Raw genomic sequence first — 24380 nt, 5'->3', positions numbered from 1 at the left:
GGCTGCCTTGTTTCAACGCTTCCGTCGTATTGCAAAGCTCACCCCTTCTCCATCCGTCTTGCACAGCAATTCAAACGATCCCTGTATCAACTTTCCAAACTTACTTTTATTTTCCTCGGATGTTGAAGCCGGCGGGTCAGGCAGCGGCAGAGAAATCAGCTCCACGAGCTTTACCCAGCAAGGGGCACCACGAACACCGCATCCCTCCCGGGGCAGCCGATGCCCCAGGTCGGCTCAAAGGTTTTCAAAGCTGCCAAGAAAAGTCAACCGACTTCATTTTTAATTCAGCTTCTCCACTGCCTTTGGGATAAATTTGGTATAGGGGTAATCCACAAAGCTAATCCACTCCGTTGTTTTTCTCCAAAAACAGAGGCACTCACGATAATTTTTTTAAAACAAAAAAAAAATACCATTTTCCAGTATTTTCTTACTATTTTCTAAACGTCAGTGGTCTGCATTTTCAATGACACCAGATGTGTATGCACACGCACAGAGTCCCCCCAGCGAACTAAATGGGAGAAGTAATTAGGTAGTGGAAGACGCATGACTGGGGAAGGCTGTTGCATTAATGAAAATCAGGCCTTCGCAGCAGAGCATGAATTATATTAGCTGCGAAAAAGGGATGGCTTGGCACAAAGTGTTCTTTTACAAGAAAATGAGAAACAGCATTTTGCTACAAAAGATTAACTGAAAGTTATTTTCCCACACCAACTAAGTTGCTTAAATAAAAACTACTCAAGAAAATATTCTGATGTTACAGCATCTGAGTAATCTTCCACTAAAACCTAAAGTCTTCCTGGATTAATTTTTCCAGTCATTTCCTTCCACAAACAGGAAGAGGAAAAAGAACAAAATTACCATCTCCAGGAGCTTTGCTTTATCGCACTCCTCTGTGAGCTGATTCTTTGCATTTGAAGTCAGATTTGCCTTGAATGGCCAAGACGCAACATTTGACAGGGCTCTAGTGCCACCTACTGCACTCTGCTAAAATAGGAGTAAATGCTTCCCTGGCCTTACCTGGAAAGCCAATGTCCATTCCAAGGGAAGCAACATTTGCAAGCAGCACAGATCATCAGAAAAAAGGCAGACCTCTTCGCTAATGTTACAGATTTACAGCACTGTACTTAAAGTGAGTGCACACACTGGAAAAACTTAAGAGATTAATATAGTCTGAAGACCACCAAGACTTGAATTAAACATAATGTGCAGCTAGATGACTGAATATAAAGATGCTCAGGAAAGATTTCAACTTCTAAACTGAATCAGATATTCAGCAATTAACAAAATAAACCCAAATTGTAAGTGACGGCAGTGTACCTGAGCTTTAAACAACTGATTTCTCACCCTCCACTCGAAAGCATTTTAAGTTTTGCATACTACATACCCTTTCAAAGACTTTTCTAACTATTATTATGGGCCAAAAGCAGATTTGATTTTATGAAAAGCCAAAAATCAACACTGTGTTAAAGAGGTTATAAATACAAGTATTTATGGTTCCTCCTCTCCACAAATAGCTAATCAAAACAATTTTAAATATATATTTTTTCAATTGTAGTGTCTTTTTTGTTTGTTTTTGCTATTTTTTCCTCCTCCTTTTTGATTTGCCATGGAGAGACAGGAAAGGGGAGGAAAAACAGAATATAAAAGAATGGAAGAGATACAGTTCCATTTTTATTTTGGTGTTTCATTCCTCCATCCAAAAAATAATGATGATAATGGGAAAACTGGAAGTATATTTATAAAATACTTATTTCAGTGTTTAAGAGATGACAGCTGCCTATAAAAAATTAATTTGAGAACCTGCTGTCAACACTATCAAACTGTGGCAAAATACATCATGGGCAACCTCCACCTGCCCTTTTCTGTTCTTCCCTTGAAMACAACTTTCAATTCATCACCCACTTCTTCAGGCACAAAATCAGAGCTGCTGGTGTTGGAAGGGACCCCGGAGATCATCAGCTGAAGCCCCTCTGCCCCAAATCCCCAGCTGGCTGCTGATCTTGTTCCCATCTTCTCCTCCGCTCCCAGCTCAGACTCGGAGGAATTGGGAAGGTCCTTTCTGTTTCCCCACCTCTGCCTTGTCGACACTTCCTTGCCGTTGATGACAGTATCACTTTCTCCACCCTCATTTTTGGCTTTATTCCCATAGATTTTCACCTACTTCACTGGATTTCCAATTGTATTCACTGAGGTCTCAGAAAGTGCTCTTTAGAGCTCAGGTTTGGGAACAACTACTGCAGTCTTTACACTTACTCACTTACTCACTCCCCCTTCCTCCTAACCCCAGTCATTCCCTCCGTGCCCGTCTGTCAGCAGCTCCCTCCCCACCTCCACAAGCTACTTTTATCAGTTGCATTGCAATGTGAAATAACCCTGCCAAAAAAATATATATGTATGTATGTATGTATGTATGTGTCACCAGTTTTTCTAAGACAAAGAAGCCCATTCCGTGAGAAAGGTGTGTTCAAAGGAGTGGGAATAAGAGCTCAACTTCAAGGCTAAAACTGCAAATTGAAACAATTCTTCAGGGCTGAAATCAAATAAAATGATCCCCTCGCATTTTACCCCTTTCATTAGATATAAAGCTCTCAAGGAGAATGTTTCCTTTAGTTTCTCTCCTGCTTAAAAATAAAGAAAAGATTAAGAGACATTCTAAACCCTCGGTTATCTCGTTAATGGTACAACCAGTAAGATTAACAGCAAGAATTAAACAACTTCATTATTATTTAATTGGTTTTAAAAATGTATTACCTTAATATTTATAATTGTGCTCTTAAGATGAATAACCCTGATTTGCCACCTCCCCCATTACAAACCATTTCTCACACCCAACTTCCACAGAACTGCATGAACAAAAATTTAAAATACATCTTCAACACTTTTGAAGTAAAAAGGAAAGAGACAGTGTACATCTACATGTTATTTTTTATTTCAAAAACAGGTCTCAGTTTAAATGGTACATGAATCACAAGCAATCCTGGAAGTACTCAGGATTGGCAACATTCATTAAGTGCCAAAGCTAAATTTATCGTGCTGATGCCAATGCGCCAGTTAAACACAGACTCTAAACTTAAGGTAGCAAAAAGGAATCACCACGACACTGGAGAGACAAAAATCAAAAGTAGCAAGGAACAAAATTCCCACAGTCTGTTAGGAAAATATAATCCAAGGCTATACCCTACCTAAAGAAGTGGTGGCCTGGAAAGCCYCATGGATTCCATCAAATTCTGATTTCCAGGAAGACTGAGATGACCCAGACCCTCTTGAAGAAGGTCATGTGAACTAAATCTTTGCTGCTGCCCAAGTTCTCTCTGGGGATTTTTGGGCAAAATTCCATTAGTCCAACCAAACCTCTTTCTACTGCCAAGATAATTGTATGACTATTTGTAAAGCTAATTAACCAAAATACTATTTTCATCCCAGTAATTCTTCAGCCTTTATGGGTTAGTATATGTGAGTTATCAAATGTTGACATTGCACTCAAGTTTGCTGAAACTGGAGAGTGTTGGCAGGACATTTTGCCCCTGGGTTAAGTCCCCACAGCCTCTCATCCACGCATGCAGACATCTGTTCAAGTACTTGTTTTAGTGAGTCCGAACCCAGCTTGAAAGAGAAACTCCTCATCAGCAAGTGGGTTGCTGCTTCTACAAAGATTCAAGCGTGTGCTTGCATTCACACTGGCTTCCACAGCATCATCGGCAGTGCAGATAGTTAAATACACACAAAAATTTTCCTCAAACCTCTACGAATCTTAAAATGCCAGGCAACAGAGCCTTCAGTGCAAGATGACAGCATTATCCATGAATGATTCCCAAATAAATAAATCTGAACGTCAGTTTGGACTGCTGAACATCAGGTTGTCATGGCAGAAAAAGACAGACGTGACACTATGCAATTAAGAGTATTTAAAACATTTGCCTCTAAAACCTGGCAAACGATGATCAAAACTTCTACAATATACTTTTTATTAGAAAGTTCTTTATCAAATATATCTGTGTACAATTCATAGTTAAATGTCTTCGTTATTTGGAGTTGTTTCTTTCAAACTCAGACACTTTACTGATTTAAGGTTTATACATTTTTTTCCTTTAAAAAAATCCCACAAGGTAAAAAAAACAAAAACAAAACTCACACAAACAAGTACAGGAAACTGCATTTCTCAAAGAAAGCATTTTTTTCAGATCAAGTGCAATTTTGCTTCCACAATTCTTTAAAGCAAAACAGTTTTACCATCAGTTACGCAATGCACTAAACTAAAAATTGCACCAAATACCTTAATAGATCCTGTGTATCAGCTATATTTGGTTTTTCCTATGCACTGCTTAAGGTCATGAGAGATCTATATGAAAGTTACACTTACAGTAACGCATCTTTGCCAGTGTAGGCAGGTCAGTAAATATACCTACAATCTGTGAAATTGCCTACGACTGTCAGAGAATGGAAGTCAATAATATCTACAATTATACCACTGAAGTGTTTACATTTACTGTAACACTGTCTTGCTTTTGCATACAAACGTACACTTTGCTTCAAACCACTGAAGCTGTGTATGATTATACTGCAAGTGTGTCATGGGAATACACTGTCAAAAAAATCTATAGTATAACATGGAACTCTTGCTTTTTATCTCACTGAACTTAATTTTTCCACACATCCTTCTGGCCCCATTTAAGACAACAGAACTACTCCCATTTGTTTCACTAGCACCAAAATGTCAGCTCCGGGGGGGAATTTTATAGAGAACTCGGTTTTGGTTTAATATTGTCTTTACTGAAAACAGTGAGCTATGCTACTGGTTTCAGAAAGATTTTCAGAAGTTTTCTAGATAAACTCTTCTACCTTGTGAAAAAAGAATATTACCGAGATTAGGTGTTTAATGATCCCAAGAATAAAGTTCCTCATGATTTCATTTCCCTTCAGCTGCAGCTGAAAAACACCCTATACGCCTTATCATTTGTCATAAAACACTAGTAGTCCATTCCCTTTAGCATCTTCAAAAAAACTTAAATTTTATTCCAATTTTCTCAGGTTTTCCATTGCAGAAGTGTTCTTTTATGTGAAAAAGTAGGAAATACCTGGATTACCAGAAGTTTGTAAATATTCGCTTAGGAAAAGCCTTACATGCTTTGAGAGAACACTCACTAAACTCACTGAGCAGACCTTTTACATTTAAAACTATTTTTAAAATGAGAAGAGGGGAAAGAGTCATAAAGTTTAGTTTTTTAAATGTGAAAACATAAGACATACTGCTCTCTACCTTCAGAATGCTTCTAAGTTTGAAATAGGAGTCTGCAGCGTCTGCTGTATCAAACAACAAAAGTTAAAGTTTGCTTAACCACTTCATTCTTAAAACCATTATTTTACAAAGCAAGATCTTCAAATCCAGAAGTGATACAGGGCCAAGCACTGCAGTAACACGGATGGTGACGGAAAGGAACTAACTGGCCCTACTGGAACTACTGTGTCAYGTAACCTGACCGCAAATGATATACTGGCCAGGGCCTTGTAACAGGAAGACAAGTCCTTTTCAGATTTTTACTCGCAGGTATAGCACTATAGTATAAAAGCAACCGGCTCTTAAAAAGAGGGATTGAAGAACTCTGTGGCAGGCCTATTTCACTCTCACAGAGACTATACTGAGAAATCAGTCTGTAATACTCTCCATCCTCTAGCATTTCCCCACCTCGCCTAACAGGCATAAATTACTACAAGACCAATACCTACCCCAAGATAAACATTACATGAAATGTATGGACTATTTTTGCATGAAGTAGTAGTTCAGAATTTGGGATGCAAAAATACAGAGCAGAAAAAATCCTGATAGCTTTTACATACAAAAAACTCCTAAAATTAAAGAGAGGGAATACGAAGATACAGTATGGTGTTATGAACTGGTTTGACAAGTTAAAAATGGATTGTTTCCCTCCTAGAGGTTTACAAGTTTCACACCAGCATTTTGCTTTATGTTGTTTCAATATTTTTATGAAGCATTATTTAAAATAATATTTCAGTCTGAAGTTTAATTTAGAATTCATCATGTTTTACCCTAAATGGCCACTTGGAATGCTGTGAAACATGATTTGCAGCCAGAAGCACCAAGTACATAAATTCTTCCACATCAAAGGAGTAGTTTGTAAATTTTGGATGCTCCCCCAGTGTTGGGTGGTGTCCCTAAAAAAAAACAAAAAAACAAAAAAAAAAGCATTTAGACAACAAAAATTCAGTACATCTTCCATTCAAAAAACCAAGAAGAGTTGAGCTTCTACCATTTTAAGTTATTATATCTGATCCATTGATGTGCTCTGAGGCAAAAAAAAAAGTCAGTAAAGAAACTGCACAGCAATGTTATGGATAGCTTGGATTAATGGCCTATTAATTTCTTTTCTCTTCTTCCCTCAGCCTCTAATATCAAATGATTTCTTAATCTAACACAGAAGTTAATTTCAACTAAAGAAAGAAAATCGTATTTCAAAGATCAGAACACAGGTAAAACAAGCTAACCTTTAAACAAATGAAGCTGTAGAAGGAAAATCATCCCCACCCTTCCACCAGTGGCTATCATTACCTGGTCTTGAGGGAATACTTTATTCCTTTTTTGCCAAGTGATGTAGTGAATGCCTCGCAGCCTTGCTAAATCCAGATAACAACGTTCATCTTCACAATTATACCTAGCGACAGGCAGAAGATCATATTTAACCACAGAAATTATGCTGAAGTCTATCAGGCGAAGGAGGGGAGGGGGAAGGTAGGAAAAACAAAACTTTTAAATTTAATTAGACATTTGTTTTCTAGTTCTAAGGCAGCGAAACCATGGGTCAGATTCTGCTCCACTGAAAACCAAGAACAAGGGCTATCCACCTGTTCTTAAAATGTGGTCTAAGAGGCAATTTGAGACGTGTGCAAGTCTGTCATGCCACCATTCAGCTGCAGCAGGTTATGGACGTGTAGAAAATCCCTAGGTTTCTGAACTCATTTGGAGACTGGACAAAATGCTCTCGGACAAGCCTACCCTGTAAAGCGCCAGCTCCACAGCCGTGCCCCACTGCAGGGGTTTTAAGCAGAATTGTCCAAGATGGGCAATTCAGAGCTCTTCTGACAAGCGTATGGCATTTTTGTTTAGTTCTATAGAACTGGAGTATCTATTAGTAATACTTCATGACAAAATACGTTTAATGAACCTACTGGAGAAGTTTAGGTAAGACAGAAGATGCCCAGCTGAGCTTGGCCAGGAAGCTGGTGCTCACGTCCTGACTATAGAAAGGAGGATATAAATAACCTTTTGGGGGGAATCTTTAACAGCCTAGACAAACATTTTTTGTAATCAGTTCCTCTAGATCACCAGAATACCATTATTAGAGGCCAGGCCCCCCAGGCAGAATATGAATCTCTCTCTTTTTCCCCAAGCAATTCCTCGCCAGGCTGCCTCTCGTTTATACCACGACATCCTAAGAAACCGCAGGCCAAGGCTGTATGATAACCACACATGTACATTAAAATGACAGCTTCCTCACTTTCTATTCCCAAAAGAAGAGACTGCCCAAAAATGAAGCCTAGAGGAGGATACAACAGAAACATTCATAGTCAAATACGAGCAAAGTGCTTCGTTAGCACACATGAACAGACATTAGCAGTTATGTTTATAATAAAGAGGGGAAGAGAGAAAAACAGACTTACAATTCAAAAACAACAGCCCAGTCCGGTAGAAAAAGCAAATGGGTAAGTCCTGCTCCATGCATCCCAATGAATATATCAGAGTTATGTGTAATTCTCAATTGCTCTGAAAATTCAAGTTCCCTGCAGACAACATAACGCAGAGTGGTGATCTGGCATGCCTATCCATCTCAGCCCGAATTAGTTACATGTAGAAAGCGCAAAATTAACTTAAGGGAATTCTGAAAGAGGGAATTGATTTTTAAAGGAACGATACTAAAAATCAAAAATGCTGCAGCCAGCAATAACTCAGCATGGAATTAAAATAAATGAAGACAGATTTCAGAACTTCACATTAACAAGAGCCTGCTCCAAAAATCTGATTTTCTTTGGTAAGTCATTTTAAGTTTTTGTAAATTTTCTTTTTTACTTGCTAATTTAAAAATTATACATCCTTTTTTTTAAAAAAAAAAACAATACAAAGACACCTGCAGTATTTTTAATTAATTGTAGAAATATACAGTTCCCTCCTAAAGGTGCAGATACCCAACCTGAACTTATACATAGGCAATCAAGCAGAAATAAGGAGACCAGACTTTGTTTGTGCTCCTGCAACTGTTACTTCTCCCTGTCTGTCACTTCTCTCCCATCCTTTGACTGTAAGTTCCACATACAGTGTTTTTAAAACAACCAGGTGTTCCCTGAGCACACAGGGAAAGAATGGACTGAAAGTATTTAGTCATAAGAGGAAAAAAGTGAAAGGGGAAATTGCGGCAGGCTTCAATCTTGTAAACACAGTTCATAACACCACAAAGATATAACAACTGCCTCTCTGACCACTCTAAAGAGAATAAAAACCAACCGGCTTAAATTGCAACAAGAAAGTTTAGACTGCTTAAGCTGCAGTCAGGGCGGACACCAGGGAAACCCTTCCAGCTACGAGGACAGTGATGCAGCAAGATAGCTGAGGCAATCTCCAGGGCTGAATGTACTACAAATGGTTTGGACAAGCATCAGTAACTGCAGAAGTACCACCGCGTCCTGCTTTCAAACAGTGCGATGGTCCTCTCACGAGTATCCACACTCTTTTCTACCATTAGCCTGCTCAAGCGCTATCTTAAGCGGTGGAAGCAGAAACAGCTCTTGACTTCCTCCCCGTCTCAGCTTTGATCAATACTGATCTCTCAGCACTGCTTCAGTTCCCTACTCTTCCTGTGACATGATCCATGACAGAGCCAGGGAGTAGGTGGGAGCTGCTGCCATCTGACAAAGGCATACACCACCTGGGGACTTTTTTCTTCAAGCTATTTCTTATTGGCACAGTGCCTACCTCAACTGGGCACCACAAACTGACCTCAACTGGTGTCTTCAGGGACAACCAGAGGAGCAAATAAGCTATGAATTATTACTCATTACTAAGCTAATAGTCATAAAATAAGACATTAGCATCACACAACAGAAATCCCTGTTGACCCACTGGAGAGTATTAGCAAACCCACAAAAATGATGGGAACATAGCTATTTCTGGGAGAGGGGAGGAAACACAGAAAGGAAAGTGATTTCAAAACYTGCTCATCATAAAGTAGTTTTAACACGAGCCAAACTCTAGAGATTCATTCCTAAGTAATTAATCATTGGATGGGAATGCTTAACTAGCTCACCCACCACTTCTTCACTAACATTCTTCCTTGCAGAACTTCCTTAGCAGTTCTTGGATTTCACAAGGGTTGAACACTGCAGCACATGTAGCTTTGTTTGCAAGCGGCTCATCACCAGCCACAGGCAGTGTGAAACCACACCAACTTTCTCTACCAAAATACGTACTTGTACTTGTAGTCTACCACTTTGACCTCCAACGTTGATACTGTTTTCAAAGCATTCACAAGCTAAGGAGGAAAATAAAAAGGACTATGATTTAATGTTCTGCTTCAGTTAATTCCTCCCCACACTCCTGACCATTTTACACACTCCCCTTCCTCACCAGGGAATTACACTGAGGAGAAAAGAACAGACTGTCACTGCCACATAAAGGAGCTATTCCCCAGTCTCTCTACCCAAATCCCAGCATGCAAGATGACCTCTAGGTCAAACCTGTTTTCTAACACTGAGGTCCTTTCGCACCTTCCCATACCTTACTCCTGGCAGAGCAGCCACCAGACAGGGGACTTGGTTCTTCTGCACCATCACAGACAGTACTGTTACCTTTTACGTGTCCCAAGGCCTAATGCTAAACCACTCAAACTAGTAAGAATTTTGCCAGAAAAAATGGGAGGATGTGACACTTCAGGCTGGATTTCCAAAAAATATTCCAATACCTAAGGAAGGAAATTGGCAGCTAGAAGAATTTTCAAGAACACCTTACCAGGCCAGATTCCTACTCACATGAGAAGTAAAACCAACAGAACCTGGGCTTCTAACCTGAAAGGGCTTTTTGAAAGACTCCTATCCACAGCCAGCAGGAGAGGGAGAGAAATCAAAGTATTTTCCTTTACAAAAGCATTGTCAAGAGAAGATTAACTTCTCACTTTCTCTCATGTGCTTATTATCAGAGAATACACTATATGTAGCAGTGTAGGCAGACACTGTGGACTGTCTAGTAGATAAGGCACAGCACTGGGGATCTGCGCGCTATCTATTCTGCCACTGAGCTACTGCATCAAACAAGCCTCAGTTTCCCCCATATAAGATGGGGATAATGATGCCTATCCATTTTTTGTCAGACACTAACAACTAAGAATGAAGAAAGGTACAAAAACATTAGATGTTATCATTTTATCACAAGAGTAGCTTCATYGTAAGCCCACCAAGTTGCATGATTTGAAAATGCTAATCAGCATGAAAATTCATTAAGTTTTGAATGCCCCTACTCAGGCACAACTGGCTGTGCATTCTGTTCTGCAAGCATAACAAAGCTTTTCATTAGAGCCTTCAACATTGGGGCTTCTAGAAATCAAAGAAAATAATGTGAAAGCAAAATAATTTAATTTTATCAGAAGGTTCTACAATATCTGTTTGTTAAGAGGAAATACTTTTAGTATTACATCTGTAGTCTGCCACTGGGTATTTACAAAGGGCAGCAAGGTTCAGTGCCTGGTGTACAGAAACAGAGACTGGCCACAGGGCATATTAGAATAAATCAGTATTAGCACTGCACATATTTATCCAAAATTTGTCAATGGGCAGATGTCTTGGCTGTGCCTGAAAATCAATTCAATGAGCAAAATTCAACTTCTGGTTAATTTATTTGTTTTAAAAATATGAAGGACCACACCTCATTCTGATTTAATATTTTCCGGTAATCTGTACTGCGTGCAAGTATTGTGACTCGAATTTTCCCATCCTAAAAAAGGAAAGAAGCAGCAATGAGTTAGCTGTAAGCCAGACCTTACTAAAAGAAAAAACTTCCATGTTTATTTTAGCAATTATCTGAGCAACTAAATATGTTCCCTCCCTATATAACAGATGATGTAATCACCTTAAAATTCACAGTGTATTTTCCAACAGATTAAAAGTGTCAAAAACTTTGTGAAAGTCTTGCTATTAACAAAGAATAGAATGTTTTCTGAATGATTTATTTTTATTCAGTACAAACGAGTCTTTGTATTACACATTATAGGGCAGTTCTTGAAAGCAGGGAAGCCGCTTTCAGGATAGTTTGTGCACAAGATCCTTGGGGAAAAAAAAAAAAATTTACCTCTACAGCAGTTCCTCCTTTTACCTCTTCAAATTAATTGGACTCACAGGGGTAAATGTTCCAAGTGAAATAAAAAGATTTAACTGCATGACTCCCATTAGTGTCAGCAGGAGAAGCATAACTAAATGCCTGTGCAGTGTGCGCCCCTCAGCGATAATACGCAGACTACTCTCTAGCAAACACTTCGAGAAGCCCCAAACTGCTGTATCCGTCAATGCAGACATTGCAACAGTTTGCAAAAACCACCAGGGTGTACAACAGAGAAGCCCAGGGTCAGACAGATGGTACCAGGCAGGGACTGGAAGGACCAGATCCAATCATTCCCTTCTCTGACCTGAGCTCAGCAGTAGTCATGAGGATTGATAAAGAGCATGTCTGCAGAGAGGAAGCCCACTGCTCCGGGCAATCCTCTCTGCTGGACCTAAGGGCAGCACGTTGGCAGCACGCTCCAGAACAGACAACATACCATGTATCTAGCTTAACTGGGAAGAACATAAAGGCCTTGGGAACACAGGAGGGGATGGGGAAGAGCAGCTCCCTAGGGTTCAAAGGAGCATGTTCTAAAGTCTGTCCTACAGAGATGAGACATGGGGTCAGCTTTTACAAACACACATAAATATTTGCTTAAGGCCTTTATGGAATTGACTGGCTTATTGGAAGAAAATCTTGAGCACCCCAGTAAAAGACAAAAAGTGCAGTATTTGCTCTTATTTCCCACTGGGTCCAGCTAGTTGCTATTTTTCATTCAAGTAAGAACTGCAAGCTCCACACCACAGCTCTGTCTTTCTTTTATCATACCTTGGGTCCTTCTTGTGTGATATTTAATCTGTGTAACACATGCTGAGAAAATGCTCTAAAAAGCCCTGTACCATGACAGCCAGAGATCTGAAATTAGAAAAGCAATTAATATTACAAAAAGTTATTTTGCTCAGCAAACCTCACTTTGTGATCAGTCTTTTACCATTTCTGCAGAACAAAACCCTACTATCACGCACTGCATTAAGCATGTCACTATTTACTGCAGCACAAGTGGCACTTTCATTTGGAAGGAAATACAACTTGCTCTACAGTGTTACAGCCTGAATGCACAAGCTAACACCCCAGGAAAAAAAACTGTTGCAGGAAGGCAGTGTCCAGCAGCAAACACTCTCACAAAGCTTCTTAGTGACACCAGAATGGGCAATTCTGCCTCTCAAGTGGGCGCCCTCCAACCCCGTAAGCCAGAATCTCAATCTCAGGCTTTCCACCTTCTCTTCTAGAGTCTGACTTCCCCAAGCCTGTGCTCCCTCCCTTCCCAGCCTCCCATCCCACATCCTCAGCCAGTCAGAAGACCCTGCTACATCAGCCCCAGAGAGATGCCTCAAAGGAAGCAAATTAAGGAAGCATGGTCCCAGTTATCACATGAATGCATGGCAGTAATCACCCACATTCAGAACTATTCTCCATGGAATATGCAAAGTGACAATCCCAAGATAAAAGCTCACACAGGAGCAGCTTCCACAGAAGCAGCTTCTGTCAACACTGCCAATTTACAAGCTTTTGTGCTCTGCAAGAATACCAGTAAATTCACAGTACCCTCCCATTAAAGAGGAATAATCTGTGTCTCATGAACTGTAAAGTAGGAGCCTGCACACAAGCAGTTACCACCAACCAGCTTAAGTACAATAATCAAGGGCTCTTTGAAACCCTAATCCCTAAGGCGGATCATTTCATTTGGAGTTGCACAGACCTTCAGTACAGTACATTTCACGATAACTCAGCTAAGTGCTTGAGAGATACATTAGCTAAGATTTTATACTGTCAAACACACACACCTAGTGAGCACACCGGATTGATAAAAAGGACTCACCAACGGTGTGTTATAAAACAAGCCATATCGCATTCGAGGCAGTAACGAGAAGACTGCTTCTTTAAAGCATACCTGCAAAGGAAGATCACAAGAAGTTACACTGCACTGCTACCTTCTGCTGGCACAGCCCCTGCTCGTTCAGTGCAATCACGCTTATAATGAGTTAGCAATTAGGTGCTCCTGTCAAGAACATCCTCACTTCCCTAACAACTGTGCAAATGAATAGAACAAAGACAATTCCGGTCCCGAAAGAGCTCTCAAGATGCTACATATAAAAAAAGGGAAGTGGGCACAGCAAAAAAACAGCAGAACAAACATTAACCAAGTAGAAGAAAATCAGGTAAACAGTAGAGAGGGTTTAAGAGAGGGTTTAAGGGATTTAAGAGACTAAAATGAGCTCTGAATGAATGCATACATTTTTGGTGGGAGTAAAAATATCACAGTTTATGATAAACAGCAGGTATATTAACAGTTACAGGGGAAGAGATATACCTCAATAAAAACCAGACAATTTAGAATGACGGTACCATTTGAAAACCCTTAGCTTCAGCAGAGGGTGCTGCCAAAGTGAAACCAATACATAAACATCACTTCTCGGAAGACACACAAGTTTCGTCTATCTACATGAAGCGTAGACATGCCACAGAAATAAGCTACTGTGGCTACTGCTGTGTGTCTCTGGTTTGTAAAACAGTGTACAAATATCACATAAATTAAACATACACTTAAAATATGAATGCCTTCCTCTAAAACACCCATATCCAAAAGTGGCTTGAGAAGCAGTCACATTTACTATGTAGTCTCTATGAATTAAAGGAAAACATACAATTCCATACCCTTTTAGTGTCAAAAGTTTTCAAGTGTATTATTTCATGGTCAGTAAATGCCTTCCATGTCTCACTGAACAAGTCGCCATAGCCATATGAGCTCTAGGAGGAAAGAAAGAAAAAAAACACATGTGCATAATGATTACAGAAATGTGAATATAAAAATTCTCCTAATTATTTACAAGCCCTGTATGACTTTTAACACACACCTCGTAGGCAGATCACCACACCAGACCTAAGACAGCCTTGCACAGAAGGCAGACATTACAGAATGTCTAATCTAGTGTTTACAAGAGGGGTTAACTCAAATTACCTGGCAGGTAATTAGTTTTCAAGAAAACAGTTCTCTAAACCAGCAATCTAGACAAATTCTTCAGGAACAGATTAGAGTCTGCGAGTTGGGAGCAAGGAGTACCACTACTTACACCAGAGACAACAGAACAYAGGTTAAATTTGAAGTAACCGAAAGGTAAGGAGGGTGGATGGCATGAACCTGGACTCCTGAGACTAACAACCACCTGGGCATTCAAGTGCAGCAGTAACGTTAAAAATAAAAAGTCACAACAAGCCTGTTTCACATTTGCCCCTATTTTGGGATGCTTACTTGCATACAGCATATGTATCACAGATTGAAGACAATGATCTSATCTGGTGCAAGAAGTAACAGGCAAATTATGTTTGGCATTACTTGAAGTTTCTCTAAAGGACAGAATATAAAAATCCCCTATAGCAGCAAGGATCTGGGGAACCTTCTGGCCTTTCAATCATAGCAGTAGGGGCTCTTGCCTTCAGATCCGTAACAGTTCCCGCACATCTGAGGGCTGTGTTTCCACATAACTTTCGGAGGAGGATGAAATTCTCAAAAATAAATTTGAAAATAAGACTGTAAATGACCACAGAAGAGAGCAGACAGCTAGTGAATCTAAAAGAATCTAAAGGTTGCCAGATTTCCTTCAGCTGAAGTGGTGCTTCCTCCCCCCTCTTCTGCCATGAAGTTTTAATGAATTCCACAATCCACGCTACTCTCTGGCAGTCTGCATTACAAGAACCGCTCTTCCAAATTAGAAGTAGAGAGAACTGATCTTCAAAGCTGGAAGTACCGCTCTCTAACCCTGTCTCCTCTCCTTAAAAGTGCTTTATAAACATTGCTCTCTTGCATTTGCAGACAGTCTGGATTTCCTACTCATTTTCTGCTTTGTTTAACCTACATCTGAAAGCATTACTGTTTAATAAGAACAGGGCACCAATTTTACAGTAGCTAGAGAATATGCCCAAATCCAATTACATCAGAAAAAAAGAGAATGAATAATAAGTTCAAGTCTATTTTTTGACAGCCACGGAGACAGCTTATCAGCAGTCACTTGGTGCCATCATCTGGCTGTACGTGGTAACRAACTTAAGCAGAAGGAGCAGTTAGATTCATTTAAAGCTGCACAATGATAGTACTAATTCTGAATGCTAGATTTGAAAGAGCTATTTGATTCAACGATGTCATATAAGAAAAGGAGTTACTTTTCAAAGTAATTTACAACGATATTGAACACGTGATCTTTTCAGAAAGCCATCAGAGCTGGATTAACAGGTCCTTATGTAACATCTGGGAGCTTGCTTATCCGGCAAGCGGATTTATTTTAGCTTTCRAAATATAAGGGAACTAGAAAAACTGTTTTCTTCTAGCCAAAGAGGTTTCTCATTAAATAGCAAGGAGTGGATATTGGCAGTTCTCTGCTAAATATTAGCTGTCAGAGTAGTGAATACACAAAGAAACCCTGGTATTATACGAGAGCAAATAATAGACGGACTTGGGACAATAGCATAGTCAAGAGGTGTGTTATTTTTGGACCTGGTTATACATTTTATGTGACATATTACAAACTTAAATTAAACAATGAAAAACCAAACACTCTCCTACACAACTTACACGCTAGTCAGTAAAACTAATATTACTCTTAAACATAGTCACTGTTTCAACTCAGTACAGCAGAAATAGCCTCACTTGTGGTGTTCTAAGAGGTGATGGAGAGAAGTAACTGCAAGAAGGCTATTTAAAGGAACTACTACTAGACCCTGATTTGCTATATTCAAGGATTTTATTTAGTTTTTTTCTTTATTACAGGAGGCACATTACTGATTTAGAAATAACACTGATGCATTTCTTTTTCAAGACAGAAGAAATACTTTTAAGTAGAGTCACTCTACTTCAAAGTTTTCAAAGAAAAATTCTTAAAAAAACCCCTATCAGCACAAAATACTCAAATGGCACATACAAAAAGCAGATCACGTCACACCAAAAAAGGTATAACTACCTACTACCAAAAGATGAGTTATGTAGTAGTGTTAAAACAGCACGTGATCTATGTCAGGAAATCAGTTCCTTAAGCATTGTTCATGCACCCTTATTAATAAAATCTAAAAACTTATCAGCTCCACATGATGAAGACAGCAGCCCACAAGAAAATTTAAGGATTGCCTGTTAGAAGCTTCGGAGCCTTGATAAAGTAGAAATATAACCCATTACAAAGTATGACAAAAGCACTACAGACTTACTGTATCCCACATGACTATGTTGACATCAGTACTGAAGGAATTATTGATATGCTGTGTAATATAAAGATTGACGAAGTCACAGAAGTGATGGTACATATTAACACCTGAGAAAGAGAAAGACTTGTTAGCAAGATACTACATTATTCACTCCAGTTTTTACCACTTTATAGATTTTTCCTTAGCAGTGTCCCTGTGAATAAATTCTGTCTCTCTCTCTCTCTATATATATATACACAAACACATACATAAAAATAAAGCATGTATTTATATGTACATATATACACACACACGTATGTATAAATAAAGCCTGCATTTCTCATTAATTTTCCTTTGCTTCTGACTGAAAGCTTCTCATATACTCCAGAAAACCAAATCTTAAAAAAGGAGGACATCATGGTAAGAAATCTGAAGTAAAGCACATTTTAAGAAAAGTTCAGAGAAATCAGTGGTCAAAAAGGCAGTGGAAAAAAAATATATTTTACTTGCCATTTCTCATTACAGTGTGCAACTGCTTTCTGGGGTGTATGACAGTAACTGCTGCGTTAACAGTAACTACTTAGACATACAGGAAACATTAAAAACAGGCCTTTGGCAGTGCTCTTAATTTTGTTTTGTTTTTGTAAGTGTTCAGGGAAGCTCTGTCTGGGGGACTTCAAGACAGAACTTGTACTTGCAGCCGAGCCAAAGCCCAAGTAATTCATCAGGTTTGTTCTCAGAGCATTTTTGCTCATTCTTTGTTTCTTAAGTTAATATCTAAGACCAGGGCACATAAAAAGCTACCATGAAATAAAGGAGGTAAACAAATAAAGTAAATAAATAAATAAAAAGTCCAGCTTCTTTGCTAGTGAAGACTAGATACTAGTTTTGCAACCATGTAGACCAGTCCCTGTTTCTAAGCTCCTGGCCATGAAGAGCTGCCATGATAGGAACTAGCTGCTGGGCTTCCCATACTGCCCAAACAGCAAATTCCTCCCCTCCTTTAAAATAAAGCAGATGGAGGTGGACAGAATTGTCTCCTGGGACACAGCTAGACCACCCAGCTCAAAGGTACAAGTTGACAGCATGCCAAAACACTCAGGTGCCTGCACCAGCCATGCTTAAAACACAAGATACTGGCCCACAGGGGAAGAAGCGTGATCCAGTTTACAGTTGCAATGTGTCATGGGGTCAAAATACAACAAATATCTATTTGAAATCACAGCTCACCCCACAGCAGCTTGTTTGAATGTCTATATCCTGAAAATTCTCTTTTGCTAACATTCATCTTCAAAATATGCCACATGAGCAAAAAGGCTGATGAATTCCCAAAATGTCAAATACCACTGGATGATTTGCCTACCTAAAGATCTTTCGGTGCTATCCCTCCCTCTCATGAATTTTGGCATACTGTAGCCCAGCAATCACCACAGGGCTCTGTAATGAAATAGCCAATTTCTCCCTGCAGTGGCTTTTCACCTAAATGTGAAGCTTTAAGATTAAAACAGCGTTATCAGCTTTTTAATCTACTAACAAAAGTTACTCCCTTGAATTTTGTCTTTGAACACTACTTCTTCTTCCATATCATTCAATATGCGTAGAATCCTCATTTACCTAACACAGGTTGCAAGACATGTATATACACATACCTCGTGTTCATGCAGCAGATGTGAAAACTGAAAACTGTCATCCAGAAACACAGCCAAAAATCAAAGACTCTGTACAAAACAGTCTTTGACTTTGGGCCAAAGACTCTGTCAAAACACAGTCAAGAGTCAAAGACTTTGTGCAGACATGCAGCAGGAAATTTCTCTGATACATTTTTTAAGTGTCTGTGACAAAATGTAAGATTTTTAAATTTAAATTTCTGACATTATTAATAGAACTACATAAAAAAAAGAATGAAACTGTTGCACCTTTTTTCAAAAAAAAAAATTACAAGTAAATTTGACAGTCACAAAGGCATAACATAAGTGAGTACAACGGATACAGGCTCTTTTCACTGCTGTATTACAGGATAAAAGTCTACACTAAAAACACCAGTTACCTGCATCTAATTTCATGAAGTATGTTGGCTTCTCAATAACAATGTCGCATTGGCCATCCTCTAGGGGCCTGAAGTTTAATGTGGTAAATGTCTGGAGTTCTGCAAACCTAGAAAGATTCAACCACATGGAACATGCTTTGTCATTAACACACTTAAAAACGTGTACCTCATATATCTAAGATGTAACAACTGTTCATCCAGTGCATTTGATTTAACAGGGTTGCTGAAGCCTGATAAAGTCTGACAACTAAAATTGTTTGTAATTGTAATGGAAAGTTCTCAGGTTATGAGCTCCAAGAGGTTAAACACTGCCTTTGATCTCAGGAGTGAAGAGCATCTTTGATCTACAAATCAAAGTAGCAGAGATGTAACAAAGAGCCTTAGAGCCTAGATCTGTGGGTCTATCCAACCTGATCTGCATTGGCAGAGACACTTCAGCAAGATCTTCATACTTTGGTCAGAATAATGAATGCAGATGCAATATTCATTATACCCAGAACTAAGCAGGAATGAGCACCTGAGAGGACAATAATAGGTAGGGAAGAAATAAGTCTTGTCTTCCTCTGCAGCTATTCTTAACTTAAATTGATCATCGATGCAAAATGAGAAGAATAATTGGAAACATCAGAAAAGGATAAAAGGAAAAAAAAAAAAAGACTTCTTATAGGAAACTTGATGGCTCCAGTTCCTTCATGCTTCACCAATTAACTGGCAATGCTACTGTGAAGTGCTAACATGCAACCCTGAGAGTCAACCAGCTAYCGCAAAGCATCCTCTGCAGTTCCTGCTCAGCCTGTAGATTGCTGCCTGTTTCCTACTCCAAACACAGGCCCCCCCGGGAGGGTGTACGAATATGCAGATCAGGCATTGCATTGGCCCCAGCACCACAAGGATTGTGTCAGCTAGGGCACAAATGCAAACTTCAAGGCATTTCATAACAAAAGAATTGTCTCAGTCCATAGGCAGGGTAGGCACAGAGTCAACATTGTCCCCAGAAAACGGCTGAATGTTAGACCTTCGGGTTACAAGACATGTTCAAATCTTTTGCTGCTGTAAATTAGTCAGGAATGATACAATTACACTCAGCATAGTTCAGAACAGCACTCTGAATAGATGTAATTACTAGGGAAATCTATTATGAACTCTTAAATTGACCTTAGAAAGGAGCTACTATTTCCTCATTATGAAATACCCGACACAGAGCTGATAGTGCCAATGCGGGGGGGRAAAAAAAAGAAAAAAAAAAAACTAAGTGAACTTGGAAGCAGCCACGACAAGTGATTCTTACCAAGACTGCAGAGGGCTCTTGCGTTGACCTTCAGCCAAAAATGCTTGAACATCAAGGGTGCAATGACCTCCAATTTCTCCTTTCTGGAAAAAGTCTTCTTTGAACCTAATGCAAATTAATAAAAACCTTATCAATTTTTGTGCAACAGTACTAGAAGTGCTGTGCAATCTAGATTACAGACTCAAACCAGTGCTAGCTTGTCTCGATTCAGCAAGATACTTCATGCATACTTAAAACCTGAGTATTTTCTTCAGCATAATTGCAGCATTTCCCACTACTTCCCAAATAAAGATAATGGTGCCCTCAGAGTTTGAAATATTAATCAAGAAGATAACATTACTCTGCCCAGAATGTTTTAGGTATCATTTTCACATATCCAAATGAATAATTTAATGAGGTTTTGCTACATGATTACTTGCAGGAGCACCTTTTTTTTTTAAATAACAATTTCTCACTGAAATTCACCTCAGATTTCATAATCCAGTTAGCCACCCAAGAATTTTATACAATATATGAAGAGTAAGGGGTAAGAACAGGTTTCACAAAGTTAGCTTAACAACCAAAGGTGCTGTCTAAATTAGCTCCTAGACTATGCTGAGAAGACAACAACCCATTCTGAAGGGTATTGCTGTCACAGTCATGAAATAGCTTTTTCAAGTCAGATGCCCTAGACATTGATTTCAAAGATAAGGCAGAAGAAAAAAGGGATGATGCCACTGCCAGTGACATCCTTTTTTCACCCAGTAGTCCAATGCATAGCATTTTAATCTGAGATAAAAGATATCCAGATTCAGTCTTCTTCAGTCTTACTGTATCTGAAAATGCAATTCCTGGTTCCTGTATAAAGGCACACTAACCAGCCTGCTAAAACCTACCAGAGCGAAGGTCTTCTCGTAACTCCTACAAACAAAATTTTCTACTTTGCATGTCATCTGACTGAGGAGGGACATCTCTGAAGATACAGAAAAGTCTGCCTCTCTGGTCTCCACTCAGGAGAAGGAAGGATTTCAATCACCCATTATCACTGCAAGAAACCGAGAGCTTAGCATGTCAGAAACCTAAATACACTGTAGCGCTGATAGCAGCAGCAGCAGCCAGCAATCACCAGAAACGAAGATCTCCACAGGACTTGGGTGACGAGCCTTTGATCAGTTGCAAATCCCACGGCAAAAAGCACACCAGGTACATGCACAGATTTGTTAAACAAATTCGGAAGTGTTTCTCCTTGCCATCTCTTGGTTTTACTACAACATAAGCAAATCAGAGACCTGTCATGATTTCTCTTTGCAGTTCTTAAATCAATGTACAAGTTTGTTGCTCTGCAGTGCTGAAGGTACCGAGAACAGGTCAGAGATGAATCTCCCTGTTAACAGAAGAGCAAGGAGGATTTGATCAATAACAAGAATTATGTTTAAAAGCAAGTGAAAGCTGTATTACCTATCAAAAACACCTACCACTGCTGCAGGCTTACAATGGGTTTTCATTTCATTCAGCCTCTCTCGAATGTAACCAAAGTCAGCTTGTTTCCAGAATATCTGTTGGGCTGTCTCAATGTCACTTGCCCTGATGTATGAAGAAGAGAGGAAAATCAAGGGCTGTTGCTCAGTTCTAGTAATAACTTTAACAGATAATGTTTTTGTTCCACTAGAATTGGAACAAAAAAAGCCAGCTAGTTACTTTACTGGCATTTAAGATGCAAAACAGGAAGCAACTTATCAGCTGCGCATAAGTAAAGACTTCAATGACAGTTTAAAGCTATTCTCCCCTAAAAGGGTACAAAAATCTTTTTTTAAACATTTTCTCCTCCGTTTTTAAAGCTAAGAAAGGAACTCCAGAGTTATTTTAGGAGTCTGAATTCAAGACTACATCAGAATAAAGAAAACATTGTGGTATGATGCATTTCAAACAGTATTTTCTTCCTTAAAAAGCTTAATTTTTAAAAATACGTTGAAAGATGTATGCATGCGCACACACACACACACACATATACGTACATATCTCCACAAAGAATCATAACTATCCTTCAGACTCAGAATATCACAATAATGGTAACTGCACAACTAATATAAAAGTGAGCACTATACATTTTATGACATACTATACTTTATACATTTTAGATGGAACTTACCATCCAGTTTCAACATAATCACACACTGGGTAACTGAACCTGTAATCTGATTTGCAGGATTTCTCATAACCCCAGCAGGATTTTAGTTTCTTCAAGTATTTCTGTAACACAGAATTCACTGAGTATGGCTTCTGATCAGGTTATGCTACAGCAAAATTTTAAATTACTTCAGCTAATTATTAGCTTATACACTACATCTTGGTAATATATGTTGCATAAAAGGCTTTCAGCTTGGTCTGTTTCAAATTGTTTCAGAAAGAACGCTCAGATTTGTTAGGCACAGACATATATCCAAATAGGACATATACGCACAGAAATATTAACCTTGTCTTTAATACATCTTTTTCAGGGTAATCAATTTTCCTGACCCCATRTGTAGCATCCCAAAATTTTCAAACTGCTGAGAGCTGCAGATAACGAAGCTTAGAGGCTCACAAGTAGCATGGTGCTCAGAGCGCTGCTGTTCCTCCGGGCGAATCTAGAAGGAGTTAGCGCTGCGGAAAGCCAGGGAACGGCGAGTGCAGTCCCCACTCCCAGCTGTGCGAACCTGCTCCAGCCTGAGAGACACCAGAGCCGCTCCTGAGCCACATGCAGCCCAGATCCTCTGGCTCACCATTTCTGAAGTACATGGGAGCACAGGGTAAGACTAAATCATCATTTCATTGATCTGCCTCTACTCTTGCCACTTGAGCAGAGGTACTCCAGCACGCTGAAAACCACAGGCCTAGAAATTACTAACTGTGCTTAGATCAAACATCTTTGGACATGTGCAAGAGTGCCATTCAGATTAAGATGATCATTTCAGCTCTGTAACAATTAAAAAAGAAAGCTTGCAAAAACATTGTTTTATAAATCTAGCCTTTTAAGGAAGAAAGGAAGAAAGGAAGAAAGGAAGAAAGGAAGAAAGGAAGAAAGGAAGAAAGGAAGAAAGGAAGAAAGGAAGAAAGGAAGAAAGGAAGAAAGGAAGAAAGGAAATCTTTGTGGCAACATCAGATGCAAGAAAGAGTCCCATATAGCCCTTTCAAGAGCAACAATTCCAGCTCCCAATAAAATCAACACACTGGCAAGGAGACCAATTCATTACCATCTTTAACTACTACAATTCCAAGAATAAACCACCCCAAAATTACATTTGAACAAAAACATAAACAAAAAAGCAAAAACAAAAAGCAAACCTACTTTATACGGGCAACGAGAGTCCTGTTTACAGATGCTGGCAATATGCTGATTGTTGTGCAGAAAGTAAGGAATATGCTCATCTGGCAAGTTTATAGTTTTGTAGCTATATAATGGCTCTTCCAAGTTTTTGAATTCGGTAAGATTTTCATCTTGGGAATTAGCCAGGATTTCTTGCAGTAGCAATCCAAAAGCAAGCAACTTTAACATGGCAACCTACAAGTTCTGTAGTTATTAAAAAAAAAAAAAAAAAAGAAGTTTAGTATATACGTGATGTAGCACATTTCAAGCATACTAGGCAACATTCGGCCAAATTAAGTCACGTACTCAAAGAATTCATACTTGGATTTCTGTGGGTTTTTTTTTTCTCCCCCCTATGAAGAATAAACTTTCGCTAGGAGACGGGACCGTACAACCTCAGGAATATCTTTGAATCGTTAGTCACCGCGGGTTATTACGCACTACCAGCTCGCAGGCAGACTCACAAGGGTGTGTTTACTTTAGCGGGATCCCACGGGATCCCTGAGAGCTCAAATCTGGAAACGAAGTAGAGAGCGTATAATAGGCAGAGGGCAGGAAGAAAATTTAAAAGTATTCAGCTGGGAGAGAATAAAAAGTTTAGCTTTTCCATATATATACATACTCTCTCTCTCTMTATATATATATACACACACACATATGTGTATATATAATATACACACACAMACATATACACAGATATGTACATGTATAAAAAGAAAACTTTCTCCACCTTGGAAAAAATTAATCGTTAGTTAAAGGGAAAACCGTGTAATCGCAAATAAATGGCCAAACCAAGACGTCTTTAGCAGCTTGCTTGCCTTTAGTAGCTAGCCCCGCGTTAAAAAGAGTTTGGACTACTGAGTTACCCACAGTAAGTTAACCATAGGCCCGCACATATCTGTCTGCACCACATATATATATATATACGCACACACCATACATACACCAACTCTATACCATATATACACACACAGCCGACGTATAGACCCCCCCGGGACAGCAGAGGGCCGCCCAGGCAGGCGGCCGCGGCGCACGCAGACGGTCTCGGCAGCAGCCCGCTCACGCCTCCGACACCCGCGCGGGTCGAGCATCGCGGCCGCGGACCGCAGCGCGCCGCGTTACCTGGGCGGCGCGGGGGAAGCGCCAGCGCGGCAGCCGCCGGGCCGAGGCTCTGCCC

General features: G+C 39.5%; 1 protein-coding gene across 1 annotated transcript in view; it reads right to left on the bottom strand.

Moving 5' to 3' along the window:
- Window positions 1–2917: 2917 nt before the first annotated feature.
- The window catches only part of EOGT (EGF domain specific O-linked N-acetylglucosamine transferase), a 24463-nt gene continuing 3000 nt past the window's right edge, over window positions 2918–24380 (bottom strand). The window contains exons 2-16 of the mRNA XM_026074859.1: window positions 23186–23407; window positions 22007–22107; window positions 21333–21441; window positions 21147–21241; window positions 19879–19983; window positions 18591–18697; window positions 16568–16671; window positions 14030–14122; window positions 13194–13265; window positions 12143–12229; window positions 10922–10990; window positions 9475–9536; window positions 7675–7794; window positions 6566–6668; window positions 2918–6171 (exon numbers count right to left, since the gene is read on the bottom strand). Of these exons, the coding sequence (XP_025930644.1) occupies window positions 6025–6171; window positions 6566–6668; window positions 7675–7794; window positions 9475–9536; window positions 10922–10990; window positions 12143–12229; window positions 13194–13265; window positions 14030–14122; window positions 16568–16671; window positions 18591–18697; window positions 19879–19983; window positions 21147–21241; window positions 21333–21441; window positions 22007–22107; window positions 23186–23392 (1581 nt within the window). The 5' untranslated portion in view covers window positions 23393–23407 and the 3' untranslated portion in view covers window positions 2918–6024. The remainder of the gene's footprint in view (window positions 6172–6565; window positions 6669–7674; window positions 7795–9474; window positions 9537–10921; window positions 10991–12142; window positions 12230–13193; window positions 13266–14029; window positions 14123–16567; window positions 16672–18590; window positions 18698–19878; window positions 19984–21146; window positions 21242–21332; window positions 21442–22006; window positions 22108–23185; window positions 23408–24380) is intronic.

The sequence above is a fragment of the Apteryx rowi genome, unplaced genomic scaffold (assembly GCF_003343035.1).
Source record: "Apteryx rowi isolate R43461 unplaced genomic scaffold, aptRow1 scaffold_4, whole genome shotgun sequence".
In the NCBI taxonomy this organism is placed as follows: Eukaryota; Metazoa; Chordata; class Aves; order Apterygiformes; family Apterygidae; genus Apteryx; species Apteryx rowi.
This window is presented reverse-complemented; position numbering and strand designations above follow the sequence as displayed.